Source organism: Sciurus vulgaris (genome assembly GCF_902686455.1).
Source record: "Sciurus vulgaris genome assembly, chromosome: 5".
NCBI lineage: Eukaryota > Metazoa > Chordata > Mammalia > Rodentia > Sciuridae > Sciurus > Sciurus vulgaris.
Window position 1 is genome coordinate 11,982,651 of NC_136465.1, and position 20,532 is coordinate 12,003,182.

Here is a 20,532-nt window from a genome sequence, read left to right on the forward strand (position 1 = left end):
ATGGACAGGCGAGCCCCCTGACTGGTATGCTGGCCATCAGTGACCTTCGTTATGCAACTGGATTACTGGAGATGGAATTTGGTTTCAACAAAAAAGATCATTTTCTTTTCCCAAATAACTGCTTGTTTTTTCTTATGAGTTTAGAATTGTTTGAGGGGAAGGATTATATCTCTTACTTTCTTTGTCATTTCTGAGTTAACAAGTGACTCAGCCAACTGAATCACTGAATCTTTACTTGAAAGAAAGTGAATCCCAGATTTCCTCCTGCATACTCTGATGAGAGACAGGAAGCATACCAAGGCTCCTACAGGATGTGTGAATAGATTTTTTTAAACTAAGTTAATTAAAGCAAGTGATAGATGAAATCCCTTTTACCAGTTAGAAATATCTTTAAAATTTTTATTTCGGTGTAAGAAAATTTTCTGAATTATACTTTTGACTTTCATTGTGAAGCTGATTTAAACTTCTGTTTCATTTTCTGATTAAATTAAATATATTTATTGAAACCAGATTTACTCCAGTAAAAAGGAAAAATTAAATGTTAAGATTAAGTGAATTGATCATTTTGTATTATATTCAAGTGAAATCACTAAATCAGCAAGGAATATGTAAAATGTCAACATTTCTTGCTTGTGTCCCACTTAAAGTATTTATGAGAATTAACTTTGAAATATGGAAGGCTTTGTTGTGATTTATTAGTTTTCTATTTTTTCTTTCACAGAAAATTTTGTTTTAGAAATATTTTTCAATATTCTATGTATTTATTCTAAACATTAGTTACTTGTCTATTTTGACTAATACTCATTGAATTTCAGTCTCATCATGCAAATTTAACATAAAGAATTCTATAAATATCAAGATGAATCATGGTCTGTAAAAGTCGTATCTTTTGTTCTTTAGGTGTATTAGAAGAAGCCAGATTTTTTGGTATTGACTCACTGATTGAACACCTAGAAGTGGCTATAAAGGTGAGGTTCTTTTTACCATGGCTAGTATTACATTTATTATAAGTATTGCCCAGAAGGCCCTACTAATTTTTTAATACCTATTTCAAGAATTCCCAACCACCAGAGGATCATTCACCAATATCCCGAAAGGAATTTGTTCGATTTCTGCTAGCAACTCCAACCAAGTCAGAATTACGTTGCCAGGTAATCAGAGTAGATTTTAATATGACCTATTTTAACATGACTTATTTGTATTATCAAGTCTGTGAATTAAGTTTTACATTTTTCCATGGTTCATTTTTGGTTCGTTTTGCCTATTTTCCTTTTCTATGCAAGATACAACACAATTATGGGCCATAGCATGGATTTAATTTTAAAATGGTTAGCAGAAAAGAGATGCAGCAGACTTCTTTTTAAAAAAATTTTTTTAGATGTTGTTGGAGTTTTATTCATTTATTTATATGTGGTGCTGAGAATCAAACCCAGTTCCCCACATGTGCTAGGCAAGGGCTTTACCACTGAGCCTTAGCCCCTGCAGTATTCTTATTGTCTAATTATGCCTTATGTAGTAGTTCTTCAGTAAACATGGAAAACAGTGGTTTTTAACAAGTCATTGGCCCAATTGCTATGTATGGCTGATCTGTGGCAGACACTTTCATTTTTGTGTATTATAGCATTTCAGATTTTGAAAAATCACAATATCCATTTTTTCTTAATAAAACTGTTTTGAATTCTTGAATTAATAATTTAGTTATAATAATAATCAAGTTGAACTAAAGTAGCATCAACAGATGTATAACTAAGAAGGATGTCCGGCACATAAAGGAAGTAAGGTCAGGCCATATCATAATTCACATATAAGTAAAACTTCTTTTACGAGGAATCCATTAAAGACATATACTTCATGTATCTAAGTTCTATTTGTTCATGTTTTGTAATAAATTCCAAGTGACTGAACTGCCAATTGCTTCTAAAAGACTTGGTGGTTAGCTCTAGTAATTACATTCAATACAAACAGATGGTTTAAACATTATGACAGTTTTTTCTTTTTAATTTCAGGGTTTAAACTTCAGTGGTGCTGATCTTTCTCGTTTGGACCTTCGATACATTAACTTCAAAATGGCCAACTTAAGTCGCTGCAACCTTGCACATGCAAATCTCTGCTGTGCAAATCTTGAACGAGCTGATCTTTCTGGATCAGTTCTTGATGTAAGAATCATTTGTGGTTATGAGGAAAATTAAAATTTCAGGCTACTCAGCAGTCTCAAAGAACAGGAATCATATCTGTCTCTTATTGGAGCTTTTACTAGTAGACAGATCATTTATATGTTAATGATAAAACTAAAGGCTAGGAAAGTGGAATGGGTTTGTTTTATAACTTTGATATCCTTTATGTACATAGATCTGAAAGGTTTAGCAAACAATAAAAATGGACTCTTGAAATTAAGTCCTGATCTCAATATAGTATATAGTAAATTTATCAAAACTAATATTTTGGCCAGGTGTGGTGGCTCAGGACTATAACCCCAGCAACTCAAGTGGCTGGGGCAGAAGGAGCACAAATTCAAGGCCAGCCCCAACAATTTAGCAAGGTTGTCAGCAACTTAGTGAGACCCTGTCTCAAAATTAAAAAAAAAAAATCTGGTATTTTCTGTGAATTATAAGTGTAAAACTAAAAGAACCTTTGAAATCTCTTCAACTTCTTTCTTGGAATGAGAGGATGTGATTGATCTCAAAGCACTTGGCAGAGATGTTTTGAATAAACGTGGTGCGCATCAGTTTGTAATTAGTATGGTCCTCTTATCTTCATATAAGTGGGCATGGGTGTATATGTGCTTATATGTACAGGTATGTGTATATATGTATGTGTGTATATGTCTACATGTTTGTGGTTATAGAACAATTATCTGTGTTAATCTGGAGTTAGAGGATATAAGAAGAAACATTGACAACTTTCAGTTCCTTCACACCTAGGCAAGGCTATCTGTCTTTTGAATTAACTCCACCTAGTATAGCATCTTACTTTTAATGGTTATTGATGGAATTTTTTAAATTTTTGTTTTATTCCTAAGTCACAGCTTATTTTCCATGAAACTTTATAACAGAGCTAGTAAAAACTCTGATAACACACATTTTAAGTACTGTCACTTTTACTCCATCCTATGAGGAAGCAAGGGTCAGGTCAGTAGCAAACTAGGCAAAAGACTGACAGCACAAAGAAAAAGTTGGAAGAACGTAGTCAGGAGTGAAATGCTGAAAGACGTCTTGGTGTTTGTTAAGTACAATAAAAGACAGGCTGGACCATTCAGTGCAACTTGGTTTTAATTGTTTGTAGTATTACCAGCTGTGAGCCTGAGCCATCATTTTCTTCTCTGTAAACTAGGACCCAATATTTGTTCTGTCCAGGTCGTATAGCTGACGTGAAGGCTGACACACACACACACACACACACATATATATAATTAATTGATAAACTGAGTGTTGTAGGAGTGGAAGGTTAATTGTTAATGATAAAAAATGGCTCATATTGGAGAGTTGTTAAGTCATGAGAGTCAAAACTAATTTCTCACTGTCCTTGGCATTTGAAGATGGCTGCTCATCGATAGCCTTATGTACTGCAGTGTCCACAAAATGTGATGTACACTAAGCATCCTGCCCCATAGGATTCCCTGAACTGTTGCTCAGTTTATAGTTTTGCTTCTTTCCCTGGTGGCCTATGAAACCTTCATGTGGGAATCCTCTCCTTCTGCTGTAAACCAAGATGGTGTCTGTTGCTACCACTGTTCCGTGGCCCATGCCTGTGCTGCACTGTATTCTATCAGCAGGCCTGAAAGGGATTCTATTCTACATACTCCCCCTGCCATCAGTGGTGGCCTGCTGTGTAGACGCTGGTGTGGTAGTTTAGCTGTTACCTCTCCCCGCATATTCCCAAACCAAGATGTGTGGAACGTAAGAGCTTATACAATGGTAAGAACTGAAGTGGTTATTGGGCATGACGTTATTTTACAGACTGACAAACTGTAATCTAGAGACTTGCCAAGGCCCAAATCCTAGGTTTTAGTAGGGTTGGAACTAGAATTAAAGTGTGTGTTTTCTTTTCCATTTTTGAAAGGAGTTTGCATGTGGAAAGTGCTTAACATTTACAAAAATAGAAAAATACAGTAAGTCTCCCTCATACCTCCATTATTTACCTTCAACAAATATCAGCACATAACCAGTTTTATTGGTACCTCACTATAAATTATTTTAAAGCAGCTCATTATTTCACCATAAATATTTTTATCTCTTTAAGACAAGGACCATTATAAAAATTATTGTTATGAAACTTTAAAAATAACAGTAATAGCCCACCTGCTTTTGTCAGAATACATTGCCTGTATTGATAAAGAGTACAGTTCTTGTAACTGCAATCCTGGCTTTGTTAGCTGAGTTCTGAAATCATAGCATTGGTGAGCTGCTTTACCATTTGATGAATAGAGGGTGAAATGCTTTATGTGACTGAAGCTAGAAAACTTAACTCCTGGATGAGTGGTGACTCAGGAGGCTGAGGCTGGAGGATAGCAAGTTGGAGGCCAGCCTCAGCAACTTAGAGAGACCCCGTCTCAAAATAAAAAATATTTAAAAGGACTAGGGATATAACTCAATGGCAAAGCACCCCTGGGTTCAATCCTCAGTACTGAAAAGAAAAGAAATTTTTACTCAAATATTCTCATATGTGTGCTTCTTTATAAGATTCCATAGTATAGCCTTGAGTATATTAGGAAGGTACTCACATAATTGCCTTGGGAACTTTTGATAATATTTACAGTGTATTTTACTTAGGAGCATTTACATAGAGAATCAGAATCATTTGCATAGATCAGTTTCCTGTCTTGTTCTGTTTTAAAGTTTATAAGACCCGGTTGTCTTTTATTATGGTGGTCCTTTCAGGTGCTGGTTACCTTCCCTGTCTAGGCAGAGCTGCGCTGTCCTGTCAGGGCAGCAGCACAGATGGGAACGAGCCAGTGTTTATCGGTGATCTGTGGTTGTGTGTGGTCTCTGTCTCCTCTCCTGTTTATTGTAGACTGAATAAAATTTTATCCATGAAACAAGGATTTTTCTCAAAAAGTATGTTATAACATAACTTGATCAGCTTTAAGATCTTTTCTTGGGGTTGAGGGGGTACCAGGGATTGAACCCCAGGGTACTTAACAACTGAGCCACATCCCCAGCCAGTTTGTTTTGTTTTGGTTTGTTTCTGTTTGTTTGTTTGAGACAGGGTCTCCCTGTATTGCTTAGGGCCTTAGGATTTTTTTTTTTTTTTTATGGGCCTTAGGATTTTAAATAAAATTATTCATATTGTGCTTTCTAGTATTTCTTGTTTGGAGGGGTGGTTTTGATGTGAGGGTCTCACTATGTTGCCCAGGCTGGCCTTCAACTTGTGATGTCCCATCTCAGAGTCCCAAGTAACTGGTATGATAGGCACGCACCACTGCACCCAACTTGGCCTTACAGTTTTTAAAACATTTTCACATTCAGCTTCCACTTTGATCATTACAGTTGTCTGATGTTAACATCATTTTGGGATAGCTTCGTGGCTTATCTAGTAGTTCCTAGAGTTCAGATCTGATGGCATGAACTCTTTGAGGCGAATTTACGATTTAAAACGCTCATGTGTATTTTTTAACTTTTTACTCTCTGCACTGCATTGTGCCTTGTGGTGTGGGTGACAGGGTTAGCAGTGTCCTGTGGCCATAATTGGTACAGAAAGACCAGATAGATGAATTGTTAGCATGTCGTTGCTAATTAATTGGTGACATTTGTATTCTGACCTTTGAAATAAAAGTGGTAGTAGCCTCTTGGACAATCAAGAAGTTCATTTGTTGATTCCTATAGTGGTAGGAGAAAATCTCTACCCCTCCTAAGTTTCTGCCTTCTTACCCATACATGCCACATGGTCATGCTCAATGCTGTTTATACAAATAGGATAGAGTGTTACAGTTCTGACTCCCTGGGTTCTTTATTTAAACCCATTTCATGTGAAGTGGGCATGCTGTTGTTTATTTGGTATAAAACAAGTCTTCTAAAAGAAATATTTCTTTAAACATCCTCAGTTCTTACTGGGTTTCAGTAAAGAGTCTTCATAGTAAACAAATGATTGCAAATGTGTTGAATTGAGTATTTTTTCCCCTTTCCTATTTTTTTCTTTTACCGTTTAAACCAGTTGGAACAAAAATCATGAACCTTAAAAACCAGGACTTTTTTTTCTTTGCAGTGTGCAAATCTCCAGGGAGTCAAGATGCTTTGTTCTAATGCAGAAGGTGCATCCCTGAAACTGTGTAATTTTGAGGATCCTTCTGGTCTTAAAGCCAATTTAGAAGGTGAGATCCTATCTGCAAATACCTGTTCCAGGGTGAAAGCAGACCAAGAAGCAAAAAGCCCAGTGGAATCATTGTCAAGGGTAAAACAGAGTGGCTGGAGGGGATAGGTTTCATCTACTATTGTATTTGGAGAATTTACAAAGGGTCAGCTGCTTCCTTGTTTTAGTCATACGCTAATCAAACTGGAGGACGTGGAGATAAAGTCTCAAATATTTAATGAGGCTTCAAGTTGGACAAGTAAATATCAGTATCTTAACTCTCAAGTAGAATTAAATACTCTTCTACTGACCAAAAGGAAGCGTTTCAGTTTGCACAGAGCCAGATGTTTTTGGTCATTTTTTAATAATTCATTATTGCTTTGTTGGGTTTGTGAATTGGGCATTTTGTTTGTATTTTTAGGAGACAGTGATTATCTCCCATGTCAGGAACTCGCTTATGGAGGCATATTATAAAAGTGCTAATCACCTAAGATAAAATTGATTTCTCCCCTCAAAAATACTGACGAAACATTCCTAATTCATGCCATAAGCAGACAAAAGGCCAACATCGAACTCTTCACATGTGTAAGCCAGTTGAGAGGCTGAAACTTCAGGTTCATTTCCAAAAGTACAGGAGACATTCCTCATTCACCCTCCAGTCATCTTGCAGTTTGTTGAAGGCAGATAATCAGACATACATTTAAAGTTAAACTGCTCTCAAAATCTGCTCACTGTAGGTGCTAATCTGAAAGGTGTGGATATGGAAGGAAGTCAGATGACAGGAATCAACCTCAGAGTCGCTACCTTGAAAAATGCAAAGTTGAAGAACTGCAACCTCAGAGGGGCAACTCTGGCAGGAACTGATTTAGAGGTGAGTCCTCTGACGCCTGGAGTCTCAGTGATCTTGATCCTCAGTATCTTAGGTAAGATTTAGTATCAGGAAAGCAGGTGACTGGTCACGGGCCCAGGAATGTGCCAGTGCAGTTTGAGGGAGATTTTCCTTTCAGTGGCTTATTCAAACAGATTTCAGTTTCAGAGCACCATCCACCACCTTATTCGTAGATTCTAGTTCCAGATGTGAAGACTCATCTGACATTCAGTCTCTGTTGATTTCATTTGTTTTCCTTGGGTCAGTAAGTTCAGTAGTCTTTTATTAATCTAATTAATTGTTTTCATTGACTTTAATTCCAAACACATTAATAGGCCAGATTATTCTTGAATGACTTGGGAAATTTAAATGATATCCAGGTTTGAGAATTTTTTTTATATTTTTATTTTATTTATTAATTTTTATATGTTGCTGGAGATTGAACCCAGAGCCTTGTGCTTACAAGGCACTCTACCAACTGAGTTATATCCCCAGCCCCTGGAAAAGCCTACTTTAAATTGGCATCTTACTCTTTTTGAATCTCAGCTAAAGATTTTAATCTTACCCAGTTATCTTTTTGATAAGAATTATATTCTATTTGTGATTTGCAAACTTAGCAGTAGACTTGATGGCTGTTGATACATCTGCGGCAGTGCTGTCTGATCACACTCTGCATGAGGTTATGTTCCATATCTGTGCTGTTCAGGACAGTAGCCAAATAGACACCTAGCTGTTGAGCACTGCAGCTATTCTCAACCTAGAAACTGATTTTCAAATTTTACTTAATTTTAACTCATTTAAATTTAAATATCCCTCAGTAACTGGGGGCTACCATATTAAACAATGTAGTTTTATAAAAGAAAATCTGGTACAGATAGGATTGTAGAAGACAGTATGTGAAAATTTAGCTTGCTGCTGATTTTGTAAAGGAGGTTTTTGCCTTTGATCTCTTGATAACTCTCAGGAACAGAGATCCATTTAAATTTAAAGAAGAACCAGCCTCGGGTGACAGTATAAACTTATTATGAGCACTGTTATTTGTTACTGTCACTTAAGGTCATAGGTTTTTCTTTGGTTTTGGCAGTCACATAGTCAGTGTGGTTTAACCACAGAAGCCTTCCTCCACCCAGCCGCTTGCAGAGACTGATCCAGTTGACCATGGAGGGGCAGCTGCAGACATGTGGCCTCCTAAGAGGCTCTGTGTAGTCACCCTTCTCCCTAACCATGGTCTCTCACCATCTCCAGGGACTTTATCAGAACCTGTCGTATCTTTCCCTTATCTTGAAAATTAACCAACAGTTCCCAGTTGTGGCAGTTATGCCACTGTATATATCTACCCAAACTCATTGAATTATACACATATGTTTAGAGTTTAAAAAAAGGTGGTTCCCTGCTATAAAAACATTAGAACTACAGAATGGAAAAATCTACTATACAATTTAATTATTAAGTAAAATCTCAATTGTTTTTTTTAAAATAGTCTTCCCCCATCTCATGCCTTTCCTTTATTATTGTTATTTTGGGATTGTGGTAAAAATATTTAGATAATAGTTATTATATGAGAATTCATTCTGTATTTCAGTTACCTGCTTCTAAAGTCTGTGAACAGAACCTTTAACCTTGATTATACATACTTGTGGTGGTCAGCCTGAGCATCAACCAGGGATAACAAATGCAGATGGAAGATCTGACTTTAAGATACATGGTCAGGAGTGTTCCAGAAACTGTTCTGTTATGTAGGAACATTATCCTAATATGCCTAGAAATCATTGTGAAGGAAACAGCGAAGGCCCTAAAACCGATATGTGTTACATGACTCTTGTTTTGTCTTACAGAACTGTGATCTGTCTGGGTGTGACCTTCAGGAAGCCAACTTGAGAGGTTCCAATGTGAAGGGGGCTATATTTGAAGAGATGCTGACACCACTACACATGTCCCAGAGTGTCAGATGAGAATTTCAGGGGCTGGAGGAAGACGTCCGAGATGAAAAATGTTCCCTAATCATTTTCTTTCTCCACCCACTCAGTTATCTAGAAAAAGTAACACTGTAAAGGGATTGGAAAAAAAAAAAAAAGTTTAGAGGATTATGTTTGTTCTCAGCAGTGCGTAAGGGGGAAAGATTGAATTTCTTCCATATTCTGATTTTAACAGAAAAGCACTCATTTAATAAATGTAGGGAAGCTTAGATTATATTGCTGCCTTTTGAATGGGGTAGGGAGATTTGCCTGGTTTTATGACCAGGAATATAGTATCTATTTTATTTGCTTTTAAATAGGCATGACATGGAAATCCATCTTGGATTAAGATGCATTTGAAGAAATTTAATTTATGAAAAGCACAACATATGCAATTATATTTATTGAATACCTAGATGCAGTATAGATATTTAAATTGTTAAACTTTATGAAAAGTTTGGAAAGGTTCAGGTTTATAAATAGCTTTAGCGATGCCTCCCCTCTTGATGTACCTGTCACACTGTATGAATATGGTGAGGTCATACTCCCTAAGGCTCTCTTTTCAGGTTTATTTTTATAATGTTTACTTTTAGAACAAAAGAGTAGCTAAATTAAAGAAATATCCTGTTGTTACTATTGAGGCAGAGAGGAAGGGAAGACATCATTGTTCATCTTCATCATACTGAAGGTTCATTGGAACTCTCCAGATGAAGGACGAATTTGCCTGTAGTCACGATTTTAGATGAGCATTCCTCAGAAGTTCATTCTAGGCAGGTTCCACTCAGCATCAGGCCAGGAAGTTCTGTCTATTTACACTACTAATCTACTTTTCTCAGATATGGTCAACACAAGCATAGGATGATGCTTCAAAACCAAAAAACCAAGGTGCAACATTGATAGTCATTTAATTAAAATGTCAAATGGTTTAAATTGGGCCAAAACTGCTGCAGTTAAGAGTATAAAATACAAATAAAAAGGGCAAAGTCACCTTTTAGAAGGCGACGAAATTGCAGCTAAAATCTTACAGTGGGAAATGAGGTTGTTTAAACTGGCTGTTTGATTTACCATTAAAAGAAAATAACAAAAACAAAGGCATTTGGCTGGCCTAAGATACTAATCAGTCAGCACCTGTGGTTCTTTTACTTATATTTTCTGTTGTGTACCTTTGGTTTTCTATTCAAATTGTAACCCAATTTTCCTGAGTCATTTTATTTCTGCAGCAGCAGAAATAGGGCCTTTACTTCCCTCCCAATATCCCAGTGTCCTTATATCTGCCCCTGAGCAGGGATATAAGCTGTGTCCAAATGGGTTCTGAATCCTGCATACTCATCAGTTTGAGGTAACGAATCATTAAAAACCACTCTGTCTCCTTCGGGAGCAGGACGTGTTTCAGAGTTTCCGTAGCTTACTCTTCTATATCTACATATGCACAGCTTTCCTAACGGTAAAGGGCGCATATGCACAGAGGGAGGGGATCAGACCTTTACAGGTGAAGGAAAGCAACTTTAGAAATGAATTATTTTCTTTGCTTTATTATTTTTACCTAGACAGAGAAGTATTGTATTGAGAGATATCTATTTTCATAATCAATATGTGCCTAAATATTTAAATCATTTCACTCTGTACTATATTTTCAATAATTATAGAATGTGTTGTTCATTCACTTAAGGGTACCTCTGTAGACAAACCTAAAACTGCAGGTTTTGAAAGAACTGAACACGGTGTTCTCAGAAACTGCAGGCTTGGGATCTAATGTATACTGCATTAATAAATGATATAAAACAATGAAAAGGTGTTTCTTCTCTGCTTTGGAAAATCGGCACCTCTGTTTATTTTTGTCTTCAATATGGGTTGGCAACCAGCCCTGAGGGTCTAGATGAAAAAGAAAATACAACAGAATACTTCCTGTAGGGTAGTCTCTTTGAAAGTGCCATTAAATTCATTTTTTTAAACCTATTTATGATTCACCCTTCAAAAGCCACCATGCTAATAACAATGTGGAAAAAACTATTAGTTGTGAACAAAAGAAAAAACTGCCTTCCAGTGATTGATTCAGTTTGTGTTATCGTTAGCTGGTGATCATTATCAATTAGCTTTATTAAGTAAATAATATGCCTCCAATCATTTTTGCCCTACAAGAAGAGCATTCCAAAGAGGGAGAAAGTTTCAAAATAGTAAAACTTCCATTAGCTTTAGTGATGAAACATGTCTGTACACATAGTTGACAACAGTATTGGGGGAGGCCTCGGGCAAGGTTTTAAACGCAAATTGGTAAGACTATATTGATAAAACTCGGTGCTCTAAAGTTAGATTAGCTACATTTATAAAATTCAGTTCTCTATGGTTAGATTAGCTACATTGAAAAAATTCTCTTTTTGAGTATTTGCCTAAAGCAATACATGTTATGCTCTGATGTAATCTAGTCTAGTTCCTTCAAGTAGTTTCAAGGAAATTTTAGTAGGAAATATTATCAGGAAGATTTCCTTTATAAATCAGTACTTAACTTTTCTCCAGTTATATGAATCTGTTGTTTGTACTGTAAATCTGCCCGCAAGTCAACTCTAAATGGTCTTTTAATATGTGAAAAAAGCCTATAATTTTATTAAATCCACAGTAAGATAGTATATTTAAAATTAAAAGGTTCACCAGTGCAAGGGAGATTGGTTATGTTATTTCAGTAGAAAACACTATCTGAGGATTAATTCTCTGCGAGCCTTTCCGAACTGGATTAGACATGTCAGCCAGAGTTAACCTTGAGTTCTTCCTGCTGAGATTTTACATTAGGGCAGAAAAGATTTTTTTTCATCTTTCATTCGGCAAGATTATGAAATCATTATTATAATAATTTTAATGTTGAAAATGAAGCAGTTTCCCCTCTAAAGCCATTCTTTCAAATTTAGGACAGAAGCTTGACAACCACAAATTCCAATTATTTAAATCTAACTTATTAAACTCTACTTGGTAAATTGGGCTAACCATGACATCAAAAACTCATTAATTGTACTGTGGTTTCATAGCCTGCTTGGTGCTGTTGAAAGTAAGAAGATGAATTTGGCTTTTGCCCTTGAGATCTATTAGACCTAAGATGAGACCAATGCTGACTTAGCACACTGAATAACTTCATAGACCATATGGCTGTATTCATCTTAAACATCTTAAAGCATATTTCCAAAAATTTCATACCAATTGGTAGAAATAACCTACAAGCAACCCAGTGATGCTCAGAGGTGAGCACTTCACCTGACAATAGGGCTCACAAGTCTTCACTTCCATCTCCTTAGACCTAATCAAGACCTAATCAAAGACCTTGCTTTTTGCTTCAATAACACGGAAGCACGTCTCAGCAAGTAAGAAATCAACTGGGCAATTTCAATCAGCATTGTTCAAACAACAATTCTCATTGAAAAACAGTTGCTCCTTACCTTTAGTACAGTGGGACAAAATTCTACTCTTCATGTTAAAATGGTGTGTTAGGATATCTAAATGAAATTGTTAAGATAATCTAGAGCCAAACACTGATGTTTTATTTTAAAAATTTTCTTTGCAGTTATACTTTAAAGTTGATCCCCTTCTCCACCTTGGGTCCACAGAGAACTGGGCAAACCAAGCAGACTTACTGGGCAAAACACCATTTCTCTTCACTTGAAATCCTTACAGATGAAATTACTCCAGAGGACACTGGGTATACATAACTGATGGGTCTGGCATCCTACCCAAAAAGCTGCCAATGCCAGCTCAAAAATGAACAAGTACCTAGTTGTTTTACCCTCTCACAGCTTAGATAATTTAATAGGCTTTATAGCCTATTATACATAAAAGTTTAATTCTATATCAGATAACACATCTTTGAAGTAAAAAAGGAAGCATTAGGCCTAATCTAGTTAAAAGGTTCCTGCTTTCATTCATTCATTGATTGCATTCGTTCATTCATTCAAATGTATAGCCAGTACTGCCTAGAAGCCAAGGGGTCACTAACAGATGATTAAATAAGACAGAATCCTTGACTCTCATGAATTGTAGACCAGAGGTAAATTAGGGGAAGGCAATCATGTATTTAAAGGAATGTAATAAAGAACAATGGTTCTATTTTTTAAATGCTTATGTGAATAACATATCCGAGGTCATGCCACTTGGGTGAAAATTTGGATGATGTAGCTAGACAGTGGCACTTGTCTGTAATCCCAGCCTCAGGAGGCCAAGGAGGAAGGATTACTTGAACTCAGGAGTTTCAGACCAGCCTAGGCAACATAGTAAGACATGTTTCAAAAAGAAAAAAAAAAGTGGATGATGTTCTCCACATTACAGTGAGTGACCTTGGTCTTATTTACACACCATGCAACCGTTATTTCTCATGTTTGCTCTCACTGCTCTTAGCACAGTGATTTTGACCGTAGAAACATCTTTTGAAGATGTTTGCTCTGTCCACGTAAATCTGCCCAACATGGACTTGCTCTTAATGTGTCCTAACTATTAGAGTTTTTCTTACTTTTTTGATGTTTTGAAAGGCTTTCAAGAATAGTCAAGGAAGGCTGGGCATGGTGGTTTACACTTGTAATCCCAGTGGCTCAGGAGACTGAGGCAGAAGGATTGCAAGTTGGAGATCAACCTCAACAACTTAGTGAGGCCCTAAGCAACTTAGTGAGATTCTGTCTCAAAAAATCAAAAGAGCTGGGGATGTGGCTTAGTGGTTAAGTGTCCTTGGGTTCAATCTCTAGTACCAAAATAATAATAATAATAATAATAATAATAATAATAATAAATAGTCAAGGAGGGAACCTGGTGGGCAGAAGGCTGGAGAATTTCACATATCATCTTTAGAATCCTATATGGACTTGGCATAGTGCCAATAACCACTTATTAATAAATCATTTTTAAAACTCAAAACCAATGATTTCTCTGATAAGTGGATGATGATACATAATGAGGGGGGTAAGGGAGGAATGGAGGAAGGATGGATTGTGTAGAGGGAAATGAGGGGTGGGGAGGGGGCAAACATCATTGCACTATGTACATGTATGATTACACAAACAGTGTGACTCTACTTCGTGTACAACCAGAGAAATGAAAGTTGTACCCCATTTATGTACAATGAATCAAAAAAAAATTTTTGTTTAAATTTTTAAGACACTTAAAGCGATTCTACAATTATGTGGTTTAAACTCTTCCTTTTACAAATAAGGACTCTAAAAGCTGAGGCTATCCCCGACCCAACCTGACTCAACTGTCTATATTTACTGTGCAGCTAGCTCCTTTGTGGAAGTTTCTGTGTGTGCACTTGGCTTAGCTTACTCTAAGACATCTGTTTTCCTTGAACCCTGGATAGGCTGGTAGTTCCCTCAAGGGACTCAAGCCCAGTTGGATTTTAATCTCTGAATGGTGACTCAGCTATAAAAGTTTTAGATGAGGTTTTAATGGCCAGACTTAAATAAATTTAACGGATACACCAGTGGGTGTTCCAATTACATACACCATTAAAGGACTTTATGTGAGGATTAAAAAAATTACTATTAATAAAACTAAAATCCACAGGCAGCACAATTTACCAGTGGGAAGTTTTTGATGTCCTGGAAAAGTTTCATATAAAAAGGAAGCTAGGTGAATAGAAAAGTCACAGAACTCAACACATCCCAAAGGCAGCTTGGGATCCTTTGGGTACTTTGCCTCCACACAGGTAAAATGCTTCTTACCTCTAACACTAGTGGTTTGTTGTGTTTGGTTTGGGCTTGCATGTTATCATGTGTCCACAGGGCATTTTATACCCAAAAGCTTAGTCCAGGCGAGGTGGTGTGGCAAGTAGCCTTGTCCTTCACTGACACTGGCACCCCCCAGCTGGTCTTCAGGGAACCCAAGAGCCCACTGACCCGCGTGTCACTTGGACTTTAGCCTCTTCCCTATCAAACGAAAGTTAGTTTGGAGACACATTTTATCAGCTAATTAGAGACTTCCTTGGCAAGGGAGGCCTCTGCTCTGGGACTCCCCATCTGGAAGGGGGATGAGCCCTCTTTCACTCTCACGGCTGATCCCACAGCTAGTAATGCTTGAAAGACTAGACAGAGAGAAGAGTCAGCAAAATGCCAGCAGCACCATAGTGTAGCCATTAGAGTCGAGCAACCTCAGCCAGAGGCACCCAGCAGGGGCTCTACAGCAGAGCAGAGCGTTTGGAGAAGCAGCCCTCTCATCTCAGGTACGGAAGAGTTGGAAAGCAACCGGCAAGGGAGAGTGGGAAGGTGAAAAGGGAAATGTGACCAAGGAGGAGCCTTGGGTTTTGGATAACCAAACAAGGAATAAAAATATTCCTGACTGCTTTGGCACAAAAAGTACTGAATGTGACCTTAACATACTGATTTTTGTCCCCAGTGGCTAGGAACGTGAAAACAAGCAAAGGTCTGTGTTTCATGTCTGTGTGTGAAAATCAGGAGTGTAACTCACGTTTCCTCAGATGAATGCTGTAGATGGGGGTCTTTTCATCAAGAGTTCTTCACGGTGGATTTTCAGGGAGAGTTCAGTTTGGGTCTGTTCTGATTGTGCTTTGAAGTTCCCGAGAATGGAGCCCATCCCCCAGCTCCTGGCTGGACTCCTCCTGCTGACTGTGTGTGCGCAGGGCTGCTCCTGCCAGCACTGGTCCTATGGATTGCGCCCTGGAGGAAAGAGGAACGTGGAAAGTTTGTTCGATTCTTTGCAAGAGGTAAGTTTCTCCCAGCTTTGAAATAAGACTTAGCTGATTTGGTTCCATTTAACTAAATAAAAGATCCAGTCTGGCACGAGGCTGTGCCCCACGCTGGCTAGGCCGGGGGAAAAGACTCTTCCAAAGGTCCAGTCCTACTTCTACTTCCAATTCAGTCAGGGGCTAAGGAAACCGAGACCAGAACAAACTCCAGGAGAAGACAACTGCAGGTGCACAGTAGTACGTCATGCGCTCCACGTGTGGAATTGCCACGGGAATTGGAAATAACCCCGGGGAAGCCCAGGGTCTCTAGCAGGTGATTCTTTGGCTTTGGGAAAGATAATCTTAAAATTTCTGTTTATGGTCTTTTCTTATTCCATCTAAGTCTACCATATTAGATCAATAGTACATTTCAAAGTTTGTAAGTAGGTTTCCTTATGGAGGATGTATGCTCCAGATTTCTTTTCATGAATAGATGCATTTAAGCAAAGAAGTGGGAGTTAGCAAATTTAAGATAAGACAGTGGGGTAGAAAACCTGCTGGATTTAATGTTGTACAGCTTAGATTACACTACTAGCACCAGCATTACCATGCATTCTTGTTTATTTGTTTGTTCATTCATAAAATGTGACTTCTTGGGGTGGGTGAGGATTATATAATAGGAGACATTTAGGTTAGCTCATTAACCCCCAAAATAACATAGGGCTATGAATGGGAAATGGAACTGGAAAAACTCAAAACCATTCAGTTTTCATTGAAAAGAAAGACCATTTTTTAGAGAAATAACAAAGATAAAGAAACCCCAGGATCTGAGGCCTCTTCTCCACAGATTTTCTGTGAGGCAAATCTCATTAAACTTACATATTAAACACTAGAAGATAAAAACCATTCCGGTTCACAATTATAAACTCTTGAACTGTTTCTTCAAGGTCCACAGTGATTCAGCCTCATCGTCTCGAAGGAGAGAACGTGGTCTTACCTGCACTGTCTCTAAGCCTCCACACCATCTCTAAAGATGCCTCACGGTGGATCCAGGCCATTCAAGTCCCCATCCTAACCTGCATTTTTCCCAGCCTCCCACACAGCCACTAGAACTCGCTCTCCATGGAGAATGCCATTTTGTTTTCCTCATCTCCATCCCCATGAATCACATTTTTTTCCTTCAGATAGTCAAAGAGGTTGATCAGCTGGTGGAACCTCAACCCTTGGAATGCACCAGCCACCAGCCACGTTCCCCCGTCAGGAACCTGAGAGGAATTCTGGTGAGTGACAGTGATCTTAACATGGAGCTTCCAAGAGGGAAATGCGCTTGGGTACCATTTATGACCACACCTCCTGCCTTCTGTGGGGCTTAGCTCCTGTCAGGACCCATCTATGTCAGGGACCATCATTACTTCTTGACATTCTCTTCAGTAATTAGACTCATGGCTGGACCTTCCCCCACTCCTTCAGTTGAATTTAAATCTCTCTATAAGCTTTATCTCTAGTCCTGGCTCCAGCCTTTGGGGTGACCCACAGGAAATTTCTTCCCACTGCCATACTTTAGTTCTCTAAGTATAGCCATCAATCCCACTCAACTCTTCTTCTCTGTGCTGACCTATACCACACCACTTGATTCAGCAATTGTTCTATGACATGGTTTTCCAGGGCCCTGGGAAATGTGGACACTCAAAATGGTGCTGTAGGTTTAATTCCTTCTTTGAATTAAAATAATTCCAAACTTGAAAACTTACCATTCAGAGTCACAGGTTTGATTTCCAGTTCTCTGTGAGGACTAAAGTTCCACCCAAAATGGCGGTCTCCTAACCACCTAGGTAACATAGGTTTTTGATGAAAAAAAGTGTAAAACAAATTAAATGCAGAAATCAAAATTTGAATTCAATGTGAGTATTCTCCACTTATTTGCAGCAGTCAGAAAACATTTGGTTGATTTTCAATTATAGCCTGGGGAAAGTCCAAAAAGATCATAAATGAAGATAAACTGTATTTTCAATTTTCTCCAGTGACTTCAACTTCCATACCCACAGGACAGAGGAAAGAGTGGGTAGACATTTTTATTTTCTTTCTTTCTTTTCTTTCTCTTTCTTTCTTTCTTTTTCTTTCTTTCCTTCTTTCTCTCTTTCTCTCTCTCTCTCTCTCTCTCTCTCTCTCTCTCTCTCTCTCTCTCTCTCTCTCTCTCTTTCTTTCTTTCATCACGCTTATTGCTAAACAAAACAAAACAAAAGACCAAGCTGGGAAATTTCCCAGACATGACATTATGAAGGAATAAGCAAAAGCTTGTTTAATAGCAAACTGATTTATGAGAACTTTCTTTCATCTTCTTCCACACATCTAACCCTTAACCTATTATTAGATTGTTTACCAAGCAGCTTAAAAAGATTCAATCTATCATATCTATCTAGCACTTTCTAGTACATGATGTCGAATGGACCTTTCCTCCTTAACTCTAAAAGTTGTCAAAAACGTAAGGACACCACCCTCTGTACGTGTGTGATGGCATGAATGGTGGGACATTGCATTGTGTACACAGAAATGAGAAGCTGTACTCCATTTGTGCACAATGAGTTGAAATGCATTCTGCTGTCCTGTAAAACTAATAAGAACAAATAAAAAAGAAAAATTTAATGAACAAAAGTTTTAAAAGGCAACCAATAGGCCAGCAATAAACACTATTCGAAAGAAACAAACAAAAAAAATGTAATGAAATTCGGTGACTCAGCTTGACCTTGATCTATTTGGTATTCACATTTTTCAGGAAGATCTGATTGAAGAGGAAACTGGGAGGAAGAAGATTTAAATCTACTAGGCCAGAAGCATGGACAAGACTTAAGTGTAACACTGACAAATTGAAATTTGTGACCCATTAAATATCTGTAAATTGTGTGTATTTCAGAAATTCTTACACCAAACTGCACATATTTCATAATAAAGTGTTGTGTCGTGAATAAAGGGCAGTCTTTCCCTAACTCTGAGCTCGGGTAGGGAGGGACTTTGCACCTTCCGAAGGGGTCCCTCCACGTGTGTACGGTGGCAGATGGGGAAGGAGATGATATAGTGTCTATTGTTGACAAAGGGATCTTCTGGATGGTTCACATCTGTCCCAGCCCTGCATTCACGAGGAGAATGGCTGCATATTGGCCAGGACAGAAAAAGCTGATTCAGATATTATAGGATTTTCACCTTTGACCATTCTCGACAGAAGTTAAGATAGAGCCATGGCCAAGGCTTCCTGCCACTTGGAAAGAAGCTCCCTCCCTAGATTGTACCCACCTCCTCTGAAAGCCAGCTGGAACTTGAGTGAGGCCTGAGGAAAGAGGGACCCTCACAGGACTCTTGGTCCAGTGCTCCTGCGGCTCCGTATGATCTGTCCAAGCAGTGCACATTGAGGGTTGGGAATCTTAGTTTGTCTTCTGTTGCTATAACAAAATAACAGAGACTGGGTGCTTCTTAAAGAACAGAGGATTATTTTGGCTCAGTCTTGAAGGCTGATTAGTCCAAGCTCTGGAGGCCTCCTCTGAGGGCTTCACCTGTTGCAAAGAGAGGTGGGTGGAAGAGGCCAGATGTGGGGTGACCTCACCTGATGCCAACCCACTCTCGTGGCGACTACTTCAGTCCCACAAGATCTGACCCACTTTTGTGAAGCAGGCGTTAATTCCCTCTGAGGGCTGAGCTACCTCAATACCCCGACCTTGGGGACCAAGCTTCCAGCACACAGACCTTTGGGGACTCACCACGTCCCAACCACAGGAGGAACTAACGCCTACACATTAGTGTTCACTGCTTGATCCTTTTTGGTATGTCACTCAACAGGGCATCCTGGTGCTCCTGTCCTGGGCCACACATCACCACCATTCACTGCGCAAAGACCGAAGGCAGGCTGTGTGCTAGACACGCGCACAACATTTTCACTAACACTCAGTGGTAAATGCTCACTACAGGCTTCACTGTAAAATGAGGAAGCCAAGGTTCGGAGAGCTGCTTGGTTCCACACTCACAGCTTCTGTGCCGCACGGTGACCAGTGGCCAGTGAAACGGAGTCCGTGGATGCTGGGTATTTTGCGTTTGGAGCTGAAACGGGCCCTGGAGCTCCCGAGTCAGCTTACTTTCATGGCAGCTAGTTCTCCAGGGGACAGTGTGACACCAAGATGTTTATTTATCGTCCTAACTTCCTGATGGCTACGAGACCATCTGAAAAACTCAATTTTCAGATACTGTCTAAGCAACAAATGAACATGGGAAAGTTCTAGACCCTTTTTCCTCTTTTAATCAGACAAATGAAATCTTTCTGCTCCCTAACGTCTTGTCCCTCCACCTCCAAAAAGGGGGACATCTGTGCTAAGAAATTTAACAAGGGTCAGAAGCATCCCACCGGGGAGCAAACCATCCCCCTCCCCTTTATTAAAATTTTTTTCGTTGTATGTGGCCATAATATCTTTATTTAATTTTATGTGGTGCTGAGGATCAAACCCAGTGCCTCACACGTGCGAAGCAAGCACCCCACTGAGCTACAGTTACAGCCCCATCCCTTTTTAATATAAATATTTGCAACGGCACAATGCCAGATTTCCCAAGAGCCTCCATTTGAAGAATCTCTAAAACTTAAAGAACTTCTTCATTCCCACTTCAATTAAATTCGACAATGATGTGTCCACAATCTCCTTTATGGAACAAAAGCAAAACTGCATTATTTTATTATCAATAGATACAAGTCAGGATGACAGGCTTCCATTTGCCAATCACTCAGTAACTGCTTTTATAAA

The 20,532-nt window shown here is 38.6% G+C and overlaps 2 protein-coding genes across 6 annotated transcripts in view; both read left to right on the top strand.

The window, feature by feature from the left end:
- KCTD9 (potassium channel tetramerization domain containing 9) overlaps positions 1-11,089 on the top strand; it is a 30,058-nt gene extending 18,969 nt beyond the window's left edge. For 2 of the 5 annotated variants that reach the window (XM_079139042.1, XM_079139041.1), the window contains exons 5-10: positions 901-968; positions 1,056-1,151; positions 2,007-2,156; positions 6,202-6,307; positions 7,023-7,156; positions 8,989-11,082. In XM_079139042.1, the coding sequence (XP_078995168.1) occupies positions 901-968; positions 1,056-1,151; positions 2,007-2,156; positions 6,202-6,307; positions 7,023-7,156; positions 8,989-9,105 (671 nt within the window). In that variant the 3' untranslated portion in view covers positions 9,106-11,082. Of the gene's footprint in view, positions 1-900; positions 969-1,055; positions 1,152-2,006; positions 2,157-6,201; positions 6,308-7,022; positions 7,157-8,988 lie in introns of all 5 variants that reach the window. The other 3 variants (XM_079139040.1, XM_079139043.1, XM_079139039.1) reach the window with 3 other exon arrangements.
- A 4,081-nt stretch (positions 11,090-15,170) lies between these two features.
- Positions 15,171-19,660, top strand: GNRH1 (gonadotropin releasing hormone 1; the record flags this gene model as incomplete). Its single annotated transcript, XM_079141959.1, has 4 exons — positions 15,171-15,292; positions 15,644-15,793; positions 16,939-17,034; positions 19,583-19,660. Exons 2-4 carry the CDS (start codon positions 15,653-15,655, stop codon positions 19,658-19,660), a joined length of 315 nt encoding a protein of 104 aa, XP_078998085.1. The 5' UTR covers positions 15,171-15,292; positions 15,644-15,652.
- Between the last annotated feature and the right edge of the window lie 872 nt (positions 19,661-20,532).